Here is a 19,721-nt window from a genome sequence, read left to right on the forward strand (position 1 = left end):
TATTTACGGCTTTTCTGTTTTCTATGTTGTTTAACATTCAATTTACAGTGCGCAACTGTTAAGTAACAGCGCCTACTTTTTTAACATACAATTTACAGCCAAGAATAACAGCGGCTGTTAACGCGAAACTTCGTCTATAAAATCAAGAACTATCAAAATAAACTGTGTAAAAATATGAAACTAAAACAATCTTTTTATATTTTGTGTGAACTCTGAATACTTCTTAAATCTTTTCTAAAATAAAGTGAGACATTCAAATTCCTTTTAATTTGCTTTAATTTTTAGTTTATTACATTCTTTTAAATACCAAATATAATTGTGATAAATTCAACGCAACAACGCAGTGTACAAATTCCCATACGATTTAAACAATTTAAAAAAATCAAACTATAAATAATAAGCAACATTTTTGCAAGCTCTTATCTACATCATCTTATCAAAGTTTTCGCGCCATTTGAAAATAACATTCATTACATCAAACGACACACACTCAAAGTTTACACCTAATCAAAACGCTCTCTGTAAAGTACATACATAAAAATATATACTTTTTTTTCAACATGGATATTAACAATGTTCTATGGAATGTTTTAATTTGCATTATTAATTTTCCACAAAAAAAAAACTACTAAAAAATTAAACAAAAATATAAGATCGAACAATGGACAAATTAAGAATAAAAATAAACTTAAAAAAAGCGACCCCATCACTTATCCAAAACTCGACATTATATCCCTTCTATTATGCTCTACTCCCATACAGTTACCGATTTGGCAACGCAACGTACTATAACTAATTACGATCCCAGACGTCGACTTCGCACAACGACTTCGACTTTGTCTGGCGCCACGAAACAAACAGCTACCAATTGTAATACTCATAACAATGGATTTGTTGTGGCCGATAGTAGTAGTACCAATAACAACCATTGATTACCTCAACCTCAAAATTCTCAAACACCAAAACCCAAAAAAAATGAAATACATAAATTAATAAACAAAAAATTACGAAAAAAAATAACCAAAACCAACAAAAAACAAGAATGAAAAGAAATGCCAAAACGAAAAAAGTTGTTGTTGAGAAGCAGAGTACAAAAGAAAGCAAAGCAAAACAAAACAAAACGAAAAAAGACATGAAACATAATTTATTTTGCGTTCAATAATTTAATCTAACCGAAATTAAAACAATTTATCTAGTATATTATATACTTATATATATCAAATTTAAACGAGCATGAGGTAAGTTCTGTTGCGCCTAATTGGTTTACTTTTTTTCCTTTTTCATTTATTTATGATTTGACTCTTTTTTAAATTTAACAAATTTTTATTTCCATTTATGATTTCTTGTAACACCTTCTAAGTTAAATCTTCACCAACACACACACACACACACACATGCACACTTCGCTCATTCATACTCACACAGAAAGCATTTCGTTTTGAGTGAACTGTACCAAAAGTCTAGGGCTTGCTTACACGAATCCAACCCGTTATCGTAATCGTAATCGTTATCGTCATTTGCCATTCGCCATCGGCACCGTTATCGCGACCATTCACACACAGCAACAAACACACACACACACGCACCCACACCATCACAGCAGCAACAGCATCAGTTGCAATTGTGCTGCTGCCTTGACTATACTCGATTGATTGATTACACACACACATATATAATAAATATTATTTATCTCTTGCAAATGTCTAATCGATTGCTTAATCTATTTTTTATGACAGACGATGTCATAGCAGCCGACGATGAATCCCATTGGCAGCATCGCGTTAGCTCCGGCTTTGATCGACTTGTGGCTTTTGCCAGCACCGAACTGGACAAGACGCGTCGCTCGATAGATGGCGACACTGTGCCGGCCTCGATTAGCTGCAACACTTCACCGGACTCGGGCATTACGCACAGCAGCAGCAACTCGGATGCGGTGCGCACTTTCTTGTCCACTTCATCGAGCTCTTCGCAACTGGAGCTGCCCATCAACAACACCAGCAGCGGCAGCAGCAGCAACAACAGCAGCAGTGGCGGAGCAGGCGGAGGAGGAGGCAATGGCAACAGCAACAGTTTGTATGCCAGCCAGGTGCACAATCTCAGCCATCATGCCTCGTATCAGCACAACAGTCATCTGCACAATCATCAGCAGCAGCAGCAGCCACAAACGCTACAGCAGCCACAATCGCTGCACCAGCAACATCAACAGCAGCAGCAACAACATCATATGGCGGATCATTTGAGTGACAGCAGCATGAAGTCAACAGCTTCCTCATCGCTGCATGCGAGCAACTCGCTGAAGACAATCTCGCCTGTGGATCCCAGCGCCATTGAATCGCCACCGTTGTCCGATGTTGGACTCCCACGTACTCCAAGTCCCAGTGCCACAAGCGTGGCCACGCCTCCACTAGCGCTGGCGCCCTCGCTTGTCAACGACGGACGCATTCCGCTGAAGTATCAACGGAAGTCGAAGAGCGGCAGCGAGAAGCACTACAAGAAGAAGTTCTGTGAACGCAACTGGGAATACGATTGCGATGAGCTGTTGGCCTACTCCAATTCGAGTGCTCCGCCCACGGCAGCCGATGCCGCCGGGAATGGACCGCCTGCCATGGATACACCAGGCGGAGGCGTGTCCTCGACGCCGCCTGTGGTGCTGAGCAAGTCGGGAAAATCGCCGAAAGAAAAGTCATCGCCACATCATAGCGTAAATGCGAATGCAAATGCAAATGCGAGCTATCATCATCATCACAAGTCGTCGAAGTTTCGGCCGAAGGGCAAGGATTGGGATTGGTCGCTGGACAGCAGAAGTAATGCTGGCGACTCGGCACCAGGTGGCGCCACCACAACGAGTAATTAATGTAAATTGATTTAGTTAAATTTGCCGAACAGTGAAACGCGTTTGCTTTACAACTAATTATTTGAGAATAATTCGAATCGGGTTGAATTGTATTTTGTAATGTGTAACTAAAGAAATTGTGTTTATTTATACCATATATAGTTAACTTATTGGATAGCAGCGACTTTTGCCTTGTTTAGTTTTTTTTTGTATTCTATCGTCTGTGTTTGTTTGATTTCAGAAAATTGTAATTAGCGTTAGTTTAGCATATTTTTACTACTGACCTTGTGTATTAGAATTTAAGTCAAAAATCCAACTACAACAGCAACCACAACAACAACAGCAACCATCCCCTTTTGATGAACAACAATGTTACTGACTTTATGACTATTATTATTATTATTATTATTATTACAAATGAATATTAGCAAGTTTACTATTATGATAAAAGATGAAAACATTAGTACTAAAATGTGTATTTAATTTTGTATTGTTTAATTGATTTGCATTCGTTTTAAGTTGTATGTTTTGTCACTTCGCCTAAAGTTCTGTTTTTATTATGATTTTTAAATAAATTTTAAACTAATTGCAAAATACAACTACTGATTTCTTATTTTATGTTTCTTTTTATAATTGTTTGATCAGTTAGCTACAGTTTCTCGTGACTTATTGGGACCAACCAAGCAGCAGACTAAATTGATCCGTTCCTGTTCGTAAAATTGTCAAAGTCGCTTCCAATAAAAGAAAAGAAAAGAAAAACACAAAAACCAAATTGAAAATTGTAAAAACTAACAAATAACAACAAAAAGTATTCAACAAGCTTGGCAATAATACAAACTTATTCATAAAAAGGTTAAATAAACATAACTTTGCATGATGTTTAAGACCTCAAAAAGTGTAGCATACTTTTAAGCGCTATCAAGCCAAAAAGTATGCTATGTTTATTACGACATCGAGGGTCTATAAACAAATACTTATATATGTATATGGTACTTAAAAAGCTGTGCTTTAACATAAAAAACAATTACCGAAAATGACGAAAATGTTACTTTAACCATAATCTAAACAAAAATGCAGAAAGCAACCGAAGCAGCAGGCAGCAGAACAACAACAAATAACCTTATTAATTAATGAATTTTCCACCTCAGCGAAATAACAACAATTTTATATATATTATATACATAAAGAATATAGCAGTAGCAGCATATACAACATATATATACATAGATATATATACATACATCTACTATATATAAATATGTGTGCCCGGAGAGTTCGGCAAAAAAAAAAGCTACAGAATGGAAATTGCGAGGGAGATTTTGTGGCGAAAGCGTTTGGCGGAATTTGGGGGCGTTAAAATAACGAAGAAGAAGAAGTGAAATATCAGGAAACCAATTAAACAGTAAACAAACAAATAAAAATGATTTACAAGCATTTAACAACAAACATAATAATAAATAATAACAAAAATATTTAGCAAACATACATATATAAAAATATACGTAAACCATATTAAACACAAACAAAAACATAAACATAAATAATATATATATGTAGTATATACATACCATATATGAAGCAGCAAGAGAAAATAAATAAATAATAATTCAATGAAAACACAATAAGACACATAGCAATTTAATTGGATTTTCAAATGTGCTATTAGCGTAGCTTAACAATAATACGAGTAAATAAATAAAATGAAAGGCGCATAAATGATTTTTATACGTATACAAATGTATTATACTATATTTAACAATATTATACAGAGTCGAAGGGCTTGAGGAAAATCACAACCACAACAACAACAACAACAACAAATGGATAAAACATTGTATAAACTATAATTAGAATAGCCCCGAAACAAAAACAAACATCCACGAATCAGTTGTAGCAAATGGAATATTATTTGGCGCTATTTAAATCTAATGTAAAATGCATATACAACAAAATAGTTAAATTTACATAAAGAATATAATTATAAATATAAATGAAAATGAAAATGAAGAAAATGCAAAACAAACGCAAAAAAAAACATAAAAGTATTTAAATGAAATATAAGTAAAGGCAACTAATTAATAATGACATTAAACAACAAGCACACGCATATTACAATTAACGGTATTATTATGTATATTTAAAAAATATTTATTGCATATTAATATTATTATTTTAAACTTAAAAGTTTAATAAAAAACACAAAAAATTAAAGTTGTATTTTTAATTGCATTCTCAATTTCTTGTTAGGGTACAAAAGGTAGGTTGGTGATGTCCTTGAATATCCTTGATCCTGATATCCTATAATGTCTGTTTATTTAGATCCATTAATACACACAACAAGCCAAGTTCTATTTAAGTTAATAAATATATACCAAAGTTATGAGTAATATTAGCTAAAGGATTTTCTTTGGATAGCTCTTCTTCTTCTATATCCTTTCAAAATTTAACAAACATTTGTGTTTTTGTACTCATAAGCAACATTTCTATCGATTGGCATTCAAAACTTTAAAAAATTCGATAAAATTTTTTTTTTTAATTTTTCAAGGGGGAGGCATTGAAAAATTGTTAAAAACTCCAAAAATCGACTGTAACTCCGCCATTTGAAGGACTAGAGCATTGTCCTTTGGCACGCAGATAGTACTCATCCTCAAACTTCGAAGTATGAAATCAAAAGGACGAAAGTCCTTACATGAGGCGAAATAAAAGGACTTTTTTCTACAGAGAAAATAAGCTATAACTCAGCCGTATCCTGGCGTATCCTGACCGGACATATGTCAAACAACTTCTATTGACAAGGACTATCAACTGGCCAAAGGACATTCAAATCGTCCTTGTAGTTTTCGAGTTAACCAGGACTTTATGGTTTTCGACCATTTTTTCAAGCTCTCACACTGAAAAATTTCAAGTCCATGATCCTTAGATGACCCCATAGTTTTTTGATGCCAATCGATAGAGTTTATTGCTGGGAGTATACCAAAACAATTCCTTTTAAAATCTGCAAGGATATGGCCGAGCTATGAGCATTACAAAATTCGTCCTTGAATTACAAATTAGGCTAGAACTCGGCCGTTTGAAGGACGAGATTGATGTCCTTTGGCATGCAGATAGTATTTATGCTTCCTAAGTAGTATAAACGATTCAAAGGACGAAAGTCCTTACAGGACCTGAAATAGGCGTTTCCGCTTTTTGTATAGAAAAAACGTTCTTACTAGGTTGTATCCTTGAGTATCCTGACGACTTGGGTGACAAACAACTTGCCTCAATCAAGACTATAACAACAACTAAATAAAGAGTATTCCATAGTCGATCATCGCCAAGTTTCGCGTTTCTTATTAATTGAATACACATGAGCTGCTTCTTTTTATAGGTTTTTTTATTGACTTTAATTGTTTTCTGTATTTCATTCAAATATCTTATAAAAAGTACAGTTTGGTTCGTTTATCTTTATCATTACTCATGTAAGTATGTAACTATTGTGTGTATATTGTTGTTTTCCATTTGTTTATCAAAGTGTTCCCGGTGAAAATATCGTATGTACTCATATATACTTCTAGATGGGGAGGAAGTCTATGCTATCAATCTATTTGTTTTTGTTTTATTTTGTATTGTTAAAGCGGTAACAGTTGGATGTAAGGGACGTGCATATCGACTTACTATAGTTACAGATACACATAATCCTAGATACAGATACATATGGATAATATTTAGTTGACTGCTGTGGATTTAGCTATTGTGGTTTGATGGTTATTGTGTTTATGCTTGAGTTCTTCTGACTACTTAATATGCGAATAATCGTTTGAATCTGAGGTCGATACTCGTAACAAATTCAATTGTTTCCCTAGTTGTAGCTTTGTGTATTGTAAATGAGTGTATAATTTGTATATAATTATTTATATAGCTAACTCATCATCATCATCATCGTATTAATGCCTTTGTATGTGTATAATTTTATGGTATATGGTATATGTATATAATTGTTTTACAATAAAGCCTGAGGCACATTTACGATTTATGTATTCATTTGTTTTACAATTTTTTGTTTGAATATTTTTTTTATGTTTTGTTCTGTGTTTGAATTTTAGTTTGTTTTACAAACAAATTAACAATTAAATTTGTATCTCGGTCTGTGTTCAATTCGTGATTTACTTAAATGAAATGCTGAAGTCTAACTTTGTTCAAAGTCGTAGAAACCTATAACATACTTGAATATATAAACTGAAGAGGTTGATTGTGGGGGGACATTGTTGGTAAGCATATCAATATAAAAGTAAAAGTAAGAGTTATCGAATAATAGAACGGTGAATTATTGTAGTACATTAATAATTAAACCTAGAGAACTAGACACAATAAAAGAGCCGCTGATAGCTCTTATCGTGCGTTTCCATTATCATTAAACAAAACACTTTCAATAACAAACAAACACTTAATTCTAATTAAAGACCGACCATCAAGACTATGGCTTAGTGATAGACATTGGGTAGAAAAATATAACAATTGAATAGAAGGAGGAAAGTTAGGAGAAATACATTAGATATAGATATAGTATAGATAGATTAGTTAATAAAATCGAAAGATACGTGTTGACAATAAGATTTGATAACAGAATTCTACACACAATTACGACACACTTGTTGTTTTTTGTTTGATAATTGTTACAGAACAAGTTGCATGTTTGTTCAGGCCCTCTTAACAATTTTCTTTTTCTTCTCCTTGACTTTGTACCTTAGAACTATTATGTATAGCTTTTCTTTTTTAAAGGGGGGTTGTAAAACAATGTTGTGCCCCAAATGGGGGTCCATTTAAAATGTTACATTTACATTCCATTATATTTTATATATAGTTATGTGTGTATATGTATAATTGTTTTTAAAACCGCTGCACGTTGAATTCATTCAGACTTTAAGTTCGTTTCATTTGTAAGGTTCTTTTACTATATCTTTTTTTTGTTTGTTTGTTTGTTTTCGTTCTCAAATCGAGGGTCAACAGTAAAAACTATGCAACTAGACCAAAAAATATGGCAAACAACATTTGCCAATTTTCTGCTTTTTTCATTCATCATGCTTAATAACAATATGCAGTATACACTGTATCTCGCCAGACATCATTACAAATACTACATCGATACATACATATATAACAAGGGCCTGAGGGATGCTTGATGATTGGTTGAGGAAGGTCTCAAGGACATGCAAAAACACGCGACATTCAACTGCCTACATTTGTTTTGTTTTCTAATGTTTTTTGGGACATTTTTGAAACCAATTGGAGCTTACTTTAAATATTATTATTAGAGAGGAAGTTAGGCTTGTGCTGATAATTGCGAAGAGAGAGCTCATTGCAGGAGACAACGTTTAAAGGTACTCGTAATTGAACACAACAATCATTATTGTTAGGTAGACACAGATTCTAATCTACAGACAGACAGATGAACTTATAGCTTGTCCACATGCTGCAGCAAACATTCAACGACCTGCTCCTCTGTTTCTGGCTGCGTTGTGGATGCTGTATCTTCTGTTTTCTCTGCCTGCGTTTGAGCTTTCTCTTCGTGCAAATTCTACAAATTATCGAGCATATCGACCGCTCCAATCATGGCCTCCACATCGCTGCTATGCGGCGGCGCATCATCGATCAGCGTATCCGTACTGAGAGCGAGAACAGCATCCGCGCCAAAGGCGGCAACAGCCGGCGAAGGCAGACTGTCGATAGTGTTGCCATTGATCAGGAAATCGCGATGCAGCTCGACGGGACTGTAACGAAAGCAGGGAGTCGTTATGGGCGTTGTTGGCATCGATTTCGATATGTCCATCGCTGTACGCGAGCTATACGATTGCCCACCATAGCCACCCACGGCGCTGGAGGTCCAATTGAAGGCGGGCGAGATGTTGAAGAACCCGCTGGCCGCATTGCAGCTGCCATTGGTGGTGTTGAGGCTGTTGCTGTTGCAGCCCTGTTGCTGCGATTGCTGATGAGGCAACGGTGTCGAGGGCACCGAGCGGGACACTATCCCACCCGCTGCACTGCCTGCGCTGCTGTAGCCGCTGGAGGAGCCAGCCGATGAGCTGCACGTGGTGGTTGTTTGGATGCCAGTGAACTTGCTGTTAAAGTTCGGTGAGATAAGTGCGCTTACATCCACATCGTCGTACAGCAGACTCGCGGAGACATCGACGTCGCCACCGCCTAGCTTCGATTGTTGACTGTTGCTGTTCTCCGAGAAGAGCACATCTTTCACAATGCTGGTCACCACCACATGACTCATCTGCGAATTGTAGCTGGTTGCGGGTGATTGGTTGCTGCTGCTGCGTTGCAGTTGCGACAACGGCACCGATTGCGAACGTTGCGTTTCATTTAGCTCGATGTTTGCGCCACTCAAGGCCAGACTTGTTTCCAAATCCATCGAGTTTTGATTGACCAACAGATCGACGTTGTTATTGATGCTGCTGCTGTTGTTGTTGCTGCCGCTGATGCCGTCGCCAAACTGGTTGTTGCCATTGAATGACCAATTGGCGCCCATGCACTGTTGCAACAGCGATGGACTCGGAGGTGCCGAAGCTGAACTGCTGCTGGGATAGCTGTAGACATAGTTGCGTCTACGTCGATGTCCAGCGCCAATCATCGGATCTCCGTTGCCGTTGTTGTCAAAGTCCAGCGACTGCTGTTTGGTTAGCAGATTGGAGCGATGTCGCATGCGGGTTAATCCCGGACTAGCAAAACAGTTTTGTTGTCCAGTTGTGGTTGCTGATGTTGCTGCTGCTCCTGCGGTCGGATTGCTGCTGTTTGTGTTGGGGGAAATGGGCAGAAAAATGCAGTTTTTGTTGTTGCCATTGCTCGAGGCATTTGTTAGACTGATTTTGCGTTTGTTGCTGTTGTTTGTGTTTGGTGTGTTGTTGTTGTTGCTGCTGCTGCCGCGCAGCTGCTGATGTTGTTGCTGTTGTTGTTGTTGATGCTTTCGTGACATTAGTGCCAGAGACGCTGAGGCAGAACCCACAACATTTGCCGCCGCTGTCGCCACAGTTGCTGTTGTTGACAATGGCATCGAACGACGCATCTGCTGCAACTGTTGCTGTTGTTGTTGCTGCTGCAGCTGATGTTGTTGCTGCTGCTGCTGTGGCTGCAGATGATGTTGCATCGTTGTTGCCGTTGCCGCCGCTGTGGCGGATCGTGCATTGGCCGCTGTCGCTGCCATGGCCATTGCATTGCTTAATGCAGTGGCCGCAGCAGTTCCAGCTTGTGGATTTCTGTGTTGTTCTGCTTGAGCATCTAAGGAATTCAGTTGTTTTTCCTCAGCGTCTCCTATCGGAAAATATTGAAGCAGCTCGGTATCTGGCCCCTCGGAATTCTCCTCCTCATCATCGCCGGGCAGAAAATAATCATCCAGCTCATGTTTGTCCATATTGCAAATGCTGATGACACGTTCCCGTGGCAATCCCAGATTCTCCGGCAAATCGGAGTCCTCTGCTGCTGCCGCCAATGCGGCTGCATTCTCGGCCATTATGCGCTTGGCACGCAGTAACATCATGTTGCGCGAGGCGACCTTCGGTGTACTGCTGTTCGTGTCCAGGCTACTCGATGGGCTCACTGAGCTCTGATGATTCAACTGTGCGGGTGGACCCATCGACAACGGCGCCACAGTTGCTGCTGCATTCTCAGGCGGAGGTTGGGCAGGCGGCGGTGGCGTTGCTGCCGTTGTGGTAATCACTGGAGGCACGAGCATAGTGTTGCTGGTGCTGCCGCTGCTCGGTGAATTGGCCCAGAAGCCTTTGGTCTGTTGGGCCTTTAGCACTTTCTTGCAGAAGATGTTGCTGGTGTTGTACTCCTCGGTATCGGCCTCGTCCTTGATGATCAATCCACTGGGCGATAATGGCGACTGTTGCGCCGCCTGCTCCGTTTGCAGTTCCATTAGCTTGGGCGTCAGATTACGCACAGCATTGCTGCGCTGATCGGTGGCCAGATTCATAGGCAGCACTTGCTGTTGTTGCTGCTGTGGTGGTGGCTGTTGTTGCGGCTGCAGCTGCTTAATTGATGTATAGCCACCGGGCGAGTCTATAATCTCCTGCTTGATCTTTAATAACTGTTCCGTTTTGTGTTCATCGCTGGCTGCCTCCTGACTGCTGCCCGCATCCTGTGCGGCATTTGGTTGATTGCAACTCGATTCCGAAGATGTTGAGCCTTTGCGCTTCTTTTTGCGTCGCTTCTTCAACGGTCCCATGTCCTGCAAAAAATACAAAGTATAAGTAAAGTTTAACAGTTAAATACAGCAACAGTTTACCGCCAGCAGACGCTTCTCCTTGGGCTCACGAGGCGTGTATTTCTTGGGTGCCAAACCGCCCATAATCGCTGCATTGTTGGTCTTGATGCGTGTGGCCAATTCAGCAACGCTGTCCAGCTTGGTGTTGAGCAGTTTTTCGGCCCAATTGCGCACCACATCCCAGGAGCCATCATTCTCTGTGCCAGCTCCCAAGCTGCCTGCTGCGCTGGGCGATCTGTTTAACTGCTGCGCTGCACTGGCTTCATTGAATTCAGCTTCATCCAGTGGTTCATCCTTGCACAACTGCGGCAATTGGGGTGGCGTCAGTTTGGTGGTCTTACGCATGGCCGCATAGCAGTAGCGTGAATTGCCACGCGTGCCCAAGCGACGAGGACGCACGCCAGGAAACACTTGCTTCATAACTTTGCCAAAGTCCGCCGTTGACAGCGGTTTGATGCTCAGGCGTTCGCAGTAGGCGCTGTAATTAGATAAAGAATAATGAAATACAACTCATATAAAATGCTTATTAGCTTGATGCTTACATGTAATCATTGTAAACGTCCTGCTTTGGTATGGACACCTGAGCATCGTGCTCCAGATGGGAACGCACCCAGTTGATGGTATGATTAATCTCAGAGCGCGTGCCCAGCGGATTCTGTGGTTGTCTCAAAGGATCTGTGTCTGCGCTTTCGCCAGGCAAACGCAAATAGAGAAAGAGTTTCTCAATGGGCTTTAAGCCCGACACGCTCTCTAAGATCTGGGCAATTTGCAGCTTAGCAGCGTCACTGCAACAAATGAAAGTTGTTTGAATATCTTTTATGGTTTTTTAATGGTCTATTTACTCACTCGAGACTGGCTTCGATGACCTGCTGCACTCGTCGCATCTTCTCATCATCATTAGACAAGGCGCTCATCACATTCTCCGCAATTGTGGCATTGATTGCGCCACTGGGCGCTACAGCTGGTGCCGCTGCAGCTCCAGCTTCACTGGGATGCGGATGTGCTGGTGGAGGATGCCTTGCCACTGTTGTTGCTGTTGCAGCTGCTGGTGACACTGCTGCAGCAGCATTTGCGTTCATTGCATGCAATATTTTGCCCATATCCAATTGCGAACGAAGCATTGCTCAAATTGAAGGCATTGACAAACGCCAGATTACCAGCAGCTGAAGCCGCCACAAAGGGGTTCGGCGTAAGAACTGAAGTGGCGCCTGCGGCTGCAGCTGAGCCAGGTGAAGGCGTTGGTGTCATATTTGGAAACACGGGCGGCACAAAACCACCACTAGGAGCAGGTACATTTGTGGTTGTGGAGGAGGGCGACACCTGCGCCGCTTGCAGGTGTGGCTGATGCAGTGGCGATGATGCCACTATGGTTAAAGGTGATGATTTTGCGGGTAGCGTATGCGGATGCATGTGAAGCGGTGGTGCTTGAAAGCGTCCAGAGGTGTATGTGGGAATGTCCGTGTGAATTGGTCCCGTGGGTGGCGGTGGCACCGCAATGGGAATGCCATATGGACTAGTTGCAGTTGCCTCATATATGGAATTGCTACTTGAATTGGGATTTGGATTGGGTTGCTGATGTTTTGTTGGGCTTCCTGCTGCCCCCGCCGCTGCTGCTGATTTCGTCGTCCACTGCGCACCACTAAGCTGGCCATGCTTTTCGGACATGTTAGCAGGCTAGGCTAAGGCCACCAGCAACCACAGCTGTGTTGCTCCTCCACCACAGCACAGCACAGCACTCTTATAAGACTTTCTAATTTGCACGTCACTTGTGATTTTCGTTTTGTTTTGTGTCTTGTTATTCTTTCCACTTGTTATTATTGCTCTCGATTCGCTTGCAAGTTCAAAGCTTACGCACTAAATACGAAATTATACGCTGACGACGCGACGCGTGTGCTTTAGGAGATGAAGATTGCGAAGTCGATAACTGGCGCGACGGACATTTTGGCGACGACGGAAGATACGACGGATGTGAACGACGACGACGACAACGACAACGCAAGATAATAAACCATTTTCGCTGCGCTGCTAAGCGAGTGTAAAGCACGCACACGCCGTCAACGCCACGATGAAAATTCCCGTTTGCTTTTGTTGTAATTCCAATACGCGCACCCTATTTTCTAATAAGATAATTACAAAATATATTGGAATAATCCATTTTTCGCGGAGATAAGAGCCTCCGTTCCTTCTGCGTCTCGAAAAATACACACGTTGTGTGACCAAATTCCGAAGCTATGTAATGTGCTAAATGTACTAAGAGCACACAATTGTAAACACTGTGTTGCACTTCGATAATTTTGCTGAGGCTTGGTACGCTGTTCACATAAGACATGCGGCTCGCATCTTAGATTTTGAGAAAAATCGCAATCAATTTATAATTTGTAGAGAAAAAAATTGCCATTGAAGTTTTAATATGCACATATTGTATTTTTGCAGTTGGCAGTTTACTACGGAAGAAGACTCCTTTTTAAATTGTGTATTTTATTTGTATATACAAAATAACTGTTAAAATACATCGGATAAGTGGTAATAAAGTAAACATTTAAATTTGATTAACGTTAATACAGTCCAGCAATTATTTAAACTATCCAACTCGTTCTAATAATTAATCATTAAATAAATGTTATCAATATGTGTTATCGATAACAAAGTAGTAGTCGTTATCGCTACTCAGGAAAAATGGCGATTTATTAAGACGACAGACGCTTTACCTTTACACAACACAGACAGCAATTTTAACACTAAAATACTGTTCTAGACAGAAAATTAAACAAAAAATGCGCGGCGAACTTGGAACAAATATTTGCCGAGTGTGCCTGGAACCCAACCAGCGCTTACAAAGGATTGATGAATCACGTGAGGAAGGCGAGGAGACACCTAATGAAATGCTTATACAGCTGCTGGGCATTTCATTCAGTAAGGTAAGTTTTAATAATGCAATGTAAATTGTAGTAAAGTTTCAAAAATTATATCATTATTATCACTAATTGCTTACTGTAGTTAAATGGCAAAGAACAAATTCCGGATGGAATTTGCAAGCAATGCAAAGTGGAGCTCAACATGGCATTTCAGTTTCGTGAGAAGGCGCTACGCAAGCAAGCAGAAATCGAAGAATATTGCCGCGAACTCGGACTATTGGACGATGGCGACGATTACCTGGTTAAGGAAGAACAGCATCATCATCAGCAAGCCGAGGACGAAGAAATGAATGAATTTGTGATTAACGAAACACCCTGTGGTGAAGCTGAGGCTGATGATGGTGCACAAAATGATGAGTATCTGGAAGTAGATGGCACGCATGAGCAGCAGGAAGTCATCACCGATGACATCGAGTACTTGGAGGATAACTATACCATTGAAATGAATCCGGAACACGAGGATGTTGTGCTTGAAGCCAAATACGATGACACTGCCACAACTTCGGATATTAAACTGCGTCGTGGGCGCACACGCTTGGGCTTAAATGTGCTGAAAGCAGATCATGACGTCCAGCAGACTTATGAGATATCTACGGCAAACGCAGATATGAAACCTCGACGAAGGCGAGTACGTGCTGGTCTGAATTCGTTGCGCACTTCGGATGGCACAGAGAAGGGTGGCTACGTCTGTGATGTTTGTGGCAATTTCTATGAGAAGCGTGGACGAATGATGGAGCATCGTCGACGCCACGATGCAGTTTATCAATACCAGTGCGAGTAGGTTTTTGCTGACTAATTATTATTACAATTATGAGATACAAGAACATAAAATTCTTTACTTATTCATTGCAGACTCTGTGATGCCAAGTTCCAAGTGCGAGAACAGTTGCGCAAACACATGTATTCGCATACGGGCAGCAAACCCTTTAAGTGCAGCTACTGCAGTCGCCAGTTCTTTTACGAGAGCGTACTGAAGTCGCATGAAAAGTAAGTATGGTTAACTGATTTTGTATTCTCTCTCTTATCAATTCTGTTTATTTCTTTAGCGTGCATCGTGGCATCAAACCTTATGTGTGCAAGGTGTGTGACAAGGCATTTGCCTACGCTCATTCACTGACCAAACACGAGCTGATACACTCGGACATCAAGCTGTATCGATGCGATTATTGCCAAAAGGATTTCCGATTGTTACATCATATGCGACAGCACGAGGAGACCAAGTGTCATCAGAATGCGGTGATGCTGGCCGAAACACTTAAATATGAACGCGAAGAGCAAGAAGTGGAGCTGCTTGCCGTGGAGGATGTTAAGTTTCGATTGTCCCAGCAAAATATGATCGCATAGTAATTTCTTGGAGCATCACAAACAATATCCATATTTTACTCTTAAGTAGTGCTGCATTATAAAATTATAAAATCGAACCTAATCTTTTAGGTCTACTATGCAACATAATTTTGTTCTATTCGTTTTAATTATAACCTTAGCGTAAGGTCAGTGAAGGTAATAAAACTAATCATAATATAATTCTGACAAAAATAGCTTTATAGTTTTTAGTATTCCACATCCATAAATTTGAATTGAAGCGGAATGTTTGGCACACTTATAAGCTGACTTTTGTAAGCTTTCTCCGTCGAGTGATTAAACTCAATATAAAAATTTCGAATAAGTCGCGCAATACCCAGCTCCAATTCCATTTCGACAATTCTTTTGCCAATGCACATGCGTGGCCCAAAGCCAAAGGGCAAATAGATAAAAGGATTGCTTGGTTTAAGCGCATTTGGACACTTGCTCTCAGTGCTTTGTTTTTTTGTCTGGCGAAGCCAACGCTCTGGAAGAAACTCTTTGCTCCTGGGAAAGTATTGGTCATCCATATGTAGACCTTGGGATGTCATTATAACCGCCGTTTCTTTCGGTATCTGATAACCATTTAGAACAATATCTGATTTGATGACACGGCTGTTGCCGGGAATCAAGGGAAAAAATCGCAAAGATTCCTTGATGCAGGCCCGCAAATATGGCATATTGTTTATAGAGGCTTCTGTGAAATCCGAGTCCTTATTGGGCAGAATGCGGAGCACTTCCTCGCGTAGTTTTGCTTGCTTTTCGGGGTTTTTGGCTATGGATAAAAGACAGCCGGTAACAGCGCTTGTTGTCTAGAGTAAAAGAACATCAGTTTTGAATTCATTATTATTAAATAAGCAGTGTGAATCATACCGTATCTACGCCAGCCATGATCATGTCCATTGCCATCACAGTGGCAATCTTCTTGTCGATTTTTTAACAGCTTCTCCAACACACTCTTTTCGTGCTCTGGCTTTTCTGTAGGTTCGTGCTTCAAACGCTCGAGCGCTTCGTTGACAAAGTTCCCACTCACTTCCTGGATGTTGTCCAAGGCTTGCATAGCCCGCTTAAATTGCGGCGATGGTAAGAATCGCCAAAAAGATGGTCTTAGTTCAATTTTAGCTGCCAAGGCAAAATATTGATTGATGCTATCAAACAGAGTTTCCTTAACTGGGGATCATTGCGATTCTTATTTATCAGTCCCAACTGTTTATCCAGAGCCACTACTGAAACGGATTCCAAGGTCCATCGATTGATTTCCTCCTCAAAATTCTCAGGCACTTCGAAGGTGTGGTGATCTCTGATTTCACGAATTCTTTTAAAGATTTATAAATATCATTAGCAATATGATTAACAATATAAAGTATTTAACTTACCTCTGAATGAATTCCTTGTTGACATCCGACAACTTTTGGTAATAAAGTCGCACAATTTTCGGTTGCAGCATGACGGGATTGACTGTGAAGCGAAACTTGGCCCACATTTCACCGTCTCTATAAAACAATACCTCATAGTTTGACATCAATAATTCTTATCTTCTACTCACGTGGATATAATGCCCTCAACGCCCTGATAAAAGTCCTTGCGATACTGGCTGCGATGAAAGTCCATTATAGATTTACCCTGTCGCTCTGGCCAAGGTCCTTCAGCTCGTATGACTTGCTCGAAATGACCCGGATCATTTGTAAGGAGATACTCTTCTTTTCCCAAAATGCCTGGCACTCTGTAGAGCGTACCAAGACGTTTATGCAGATCCAACATGACGTAGGGGAACTCCTTCTTATAGTATCTTCCACCTGGCAGCATATAAAGCAGGAACTGCGCCTTACTCACTTTGGGAATCGTATTATATGGTCTTGGTCGTTGACATTCCGATGCCGCTTCAATTTTCCCTGCACTCGCGGTACTTGCAACACATATTTGTTGACGCTAAGCAATAATAATAAACAAATAAATGATTGTAATCTGAAGTGTAATAAACAAACTTCAAACCTGTTGCAGTGGTAAAATTTGTAACAATTGTCGAAGTTTAGTTTGCCGTCCAAACATTCTGCCTTTGTGTCTAATTTGGAACTGAGCGCTGAGTTATTCAACTGTAAAGTTGTTATGGTCTTGTCAGACGTTCATTGAAAGAGAGCGAGAGAAAGGTAAATTGTTTGCTTTTTTTTTAAGATTATGAGAGAGTTCCAAACTTGTTATAAATGTAAATATGAAAAAAGAAGATAACACGTGGAAGATTAAATACTCTTTTTTTTGTGAAAAGATTTTATTTAACTCTATTTTATTTTCAGTATTCCACATCTGTAAACTTAAATTTCAGCGGAATGTTTGGAACATTTATAATCAAACTTTTAAATGGTTTCTCCGCTGGGTGATTGAACTCGATATAAAAAATTGCGAACAAGTCGAGCAATGCCCAACTCCAGTTCCATCTCGACAATCCGTTTACCGATACACATGCGAGGTCCATACCCAAAAGGAAGGTAGATAAATGGATTACTTGCTCTCATCGTATTTGGACATTTGCCACCCGCAACTTTTTCATTGTTCGATCGTAACCAACGCTCCGGGAGAAATTCTTTGCTTCTGGGATAGTTTTCATCACTCATCGTAAGCCCGTGGGATAGCATTATAATTGCAGTATCTTTTGGTATTTGATAACCATTTAGTACAATGTTCGATTTGATAATACGGCTGTTTGCTGAGAGTAGAGGATAATGACGAAGAGCTTCCTTGATGCAGGCACGCAAATATGGCATATTCTTCATAGAGTCTTCTGTGAAATCGGAGTCCTTTTCAGGTAGCATACGAAGAACTTCCTCTCTTAGTTTCTCTTGCTGTTCTGGATTTTGTGCAAGGCACAACAAACAAGCTGCAAATGTGCTGGCAGTCTAGGAAGCAAATGTTGAGTAGGTAATCTCTAAAGTAAAATATGTCATTACGCCTTACCGTATCTACACCCACCAACATCATGTCCATGGCCATAACTGTGGCAATCTTCTTATCAATCTTTAGTAGCTTTTCCAGCACACTCTTCTTATGTTCAGGTTTATTAAATGTTTTGCGCTCTAAGCGTTCCACAGCTTCATTCACATAGCCCACAGTCAGCTCCTGAATTGTGTCCAAAACCCGCATAGTTCTCTTGAATAATGGCGTGGATATATAAAGCCAAGATGAAGGCTTAAGTTCAATCTCAGAACCAAGAGCAAACACTTCAACAAGACTGTCCAAGAGTTTCTTTGCTCGCGGATCATTCCGATTGTCTTTAAAAAGTCCCAACTGTTTATCCAAGGCAATCACTGAAACACACTCCAGAGTCAAGCGGTTGAGTTCGTCTTCAAAATTATGCGGTACTTCAAAGGTGCTGCTATCGCGTATCTCTCGAATACTTTAACATACAAAAGAGTATAGCTGTTATTAAGAAAATTTAAGATTAATAACGTTACCGCTCAATAAATTCCTTATGCACATTTGACATCTCTTGATAATATAAACGAATAGTTTTAGGCTGCATCAGAATGGGATTGACAGAGTAGCGAAATTTTGACCAAGTTGCTCCCGTGCTGAAATGAGCAATTTTACTTCTGTAATTTATTAATTTGAATAACCTACGTGGAAACAAGTCCTTCAACGCCTTGATAAAAGTTCGCCTGGTGCTTGTTTCGATGATAGTCTAATATTGACTTGGCCTGTCTTTCCGGAGAGGATCCTTCAGCCCGATACACTCGCTCGAAATGAGCTGGATCACTGCACACAAGATACTCCGCCTTACCCATAATCGCTGGCAGTCTGTAGAGTGGTCCATGTCGGCGATGTAGATCCAACATCATGTTTGGAAACTCCATTTTTGCATATCTTCCACCGGGGAGCATGTAGCACACAAAGTTCAATAATCCCACTTTGGGAATTTGTTTAAACGGACGAGACTGCTCCCATTCCGTAGGTTTAGACCTTAATTCCGTTGAAACACATATTTGCCGCCGCTAATCGAAGATATTTTTAACTATATATTTCGATATAGCAGAAATCTTTACGCACCTGTTGTATTCTTGTTGTTCTTAACAATTGTCGGAGCTTTGTGTGGGGTCCTAACATTCTGCTGACGTGCTTAACTTTGAACTGCGTATAAAGCTAATCAACCTCAGAGTTTATAAGCTTGTTGCATGTGCTATTAATACGTTTAATTGCTTATAAATATTGATACGATATAGTAAAAGATTTTAACTTATGTTACACTACACAGCAGGGATAAAATCTTAAGATACCTTTTTGGGTGATCCTGATATATTGATGGTGATATTTCATATCTAATTTTTCTTTTTATTTTATATTGTAAGGTAAACTTTAATTTATACATTTTTCAAATCGTATCGATAAAATATAAATT

At 40.0% G+C, this 19,721-nt stretch overlaps 4 protein-coding genes across 4 annotated transcripts in view; 2 read left to right on the forward strand and 2 right to left on the reverse strand.

Annotated features, from left to right (window-relative positions):
- LOC133839428 (histone-lysine N-methyltransferase, H3 lysine-79 specific) overlaps positions 1–4,709 on the forward strand; it is a 50,083-nt gene extending 45,374 nt beyond the window's left edge. Inside the window, 1 exon segment of the mRNA XM_062270990.1 lies at positions 1,737–4,709. Coding sequence (XP_062126974.1) covers positions 1,737–2,854 — 1,118 coding nt within the window. The 3' untranslated portion in view covers positions 2,855–4,709.
- Positions 4,710–7,575: 2,866 nt separating this feature from the next.
- On the reverse strand, positions 7,576–13,290 carry LOC133839500 (epidermal growth factor receptor substrate 15 homolog). Its single transcript, XM_062271092.1, is given in 5 exon segments — positions 7,576–11,042; positions 11,100–11,556; positions 11,621–11,863; positions 11,925–12,190; positions 12,192–13,290. Coding segments are annotated over 5 exon segments (4,296 nt in total). The 5' UTR covers positions 12,744–13,290; the 3' UTR covers positions 7,576–8,264.
- Positions 13,291–13,744: 454 nt separating this feature from the next.
- On the forward strand, positions 13,745–15,529 carry LOC133839502 (zinc finger protein 14). The gene is made up of 4 exons (XM_062271094.1): positions 13,745–13,996; positions 14,076–14,770; positions 14,846–14,980; positions 15,040–15,529. The coding sequence occupies exons 1-4, from the start codon at positions 13,853–13,855 to the stop codon at positions 15,335–15,337; spliced, it is 1,272 nt and encodes a 423-aa protein (XP_062127078.1). The 5' UTR covers positions 13,745–13,852; the 3' UTR covers positions 15,338–15,529.
- A 14-nt stretch (positions 15,530–15,543) lies between these two features.
- On the reverse strand, positions 15,544–19,690 carry LOC133836820 (uncharacterized). Its single transcript, XM_062267408.1, is given in 12 exon segments — positions 15,544–16,146; positions 16,208–16,270; positions 16,272–16,493; positions 16,496–16,649; positions 16,711–16,827; positions 16,881–17,263; positions 17,625–17,726; positions 17,728–18,225; positions 18,284–18,722; positions 18,781–18,897; positions 18,947–19,317; positions 19,373–19,690. Coding segments are annotated over 12 exon segments (3,126 nt in total). The 5' UTR covers positions 19,430–19,690.
- Between the last annotated feature and the right edge of the window lie 31 nt (positions 19,691–19,721).

Source organism: Drosophila sulfurigaster, chromosome 2R (genome assembly GCF_023558435.1).
Source record: "Drosophila sulfurigaster albostrigata strain 15112-1811.04 chromosome 2R, ASM2355843v2, whole genome shotgun sequence".
Lineage (NCBI taxonomy): Eukaryota > Metazoa > Arthropoda > Insecta > Diptera > Drosophilidae > Drosophila > Drosophila sulfurigaster.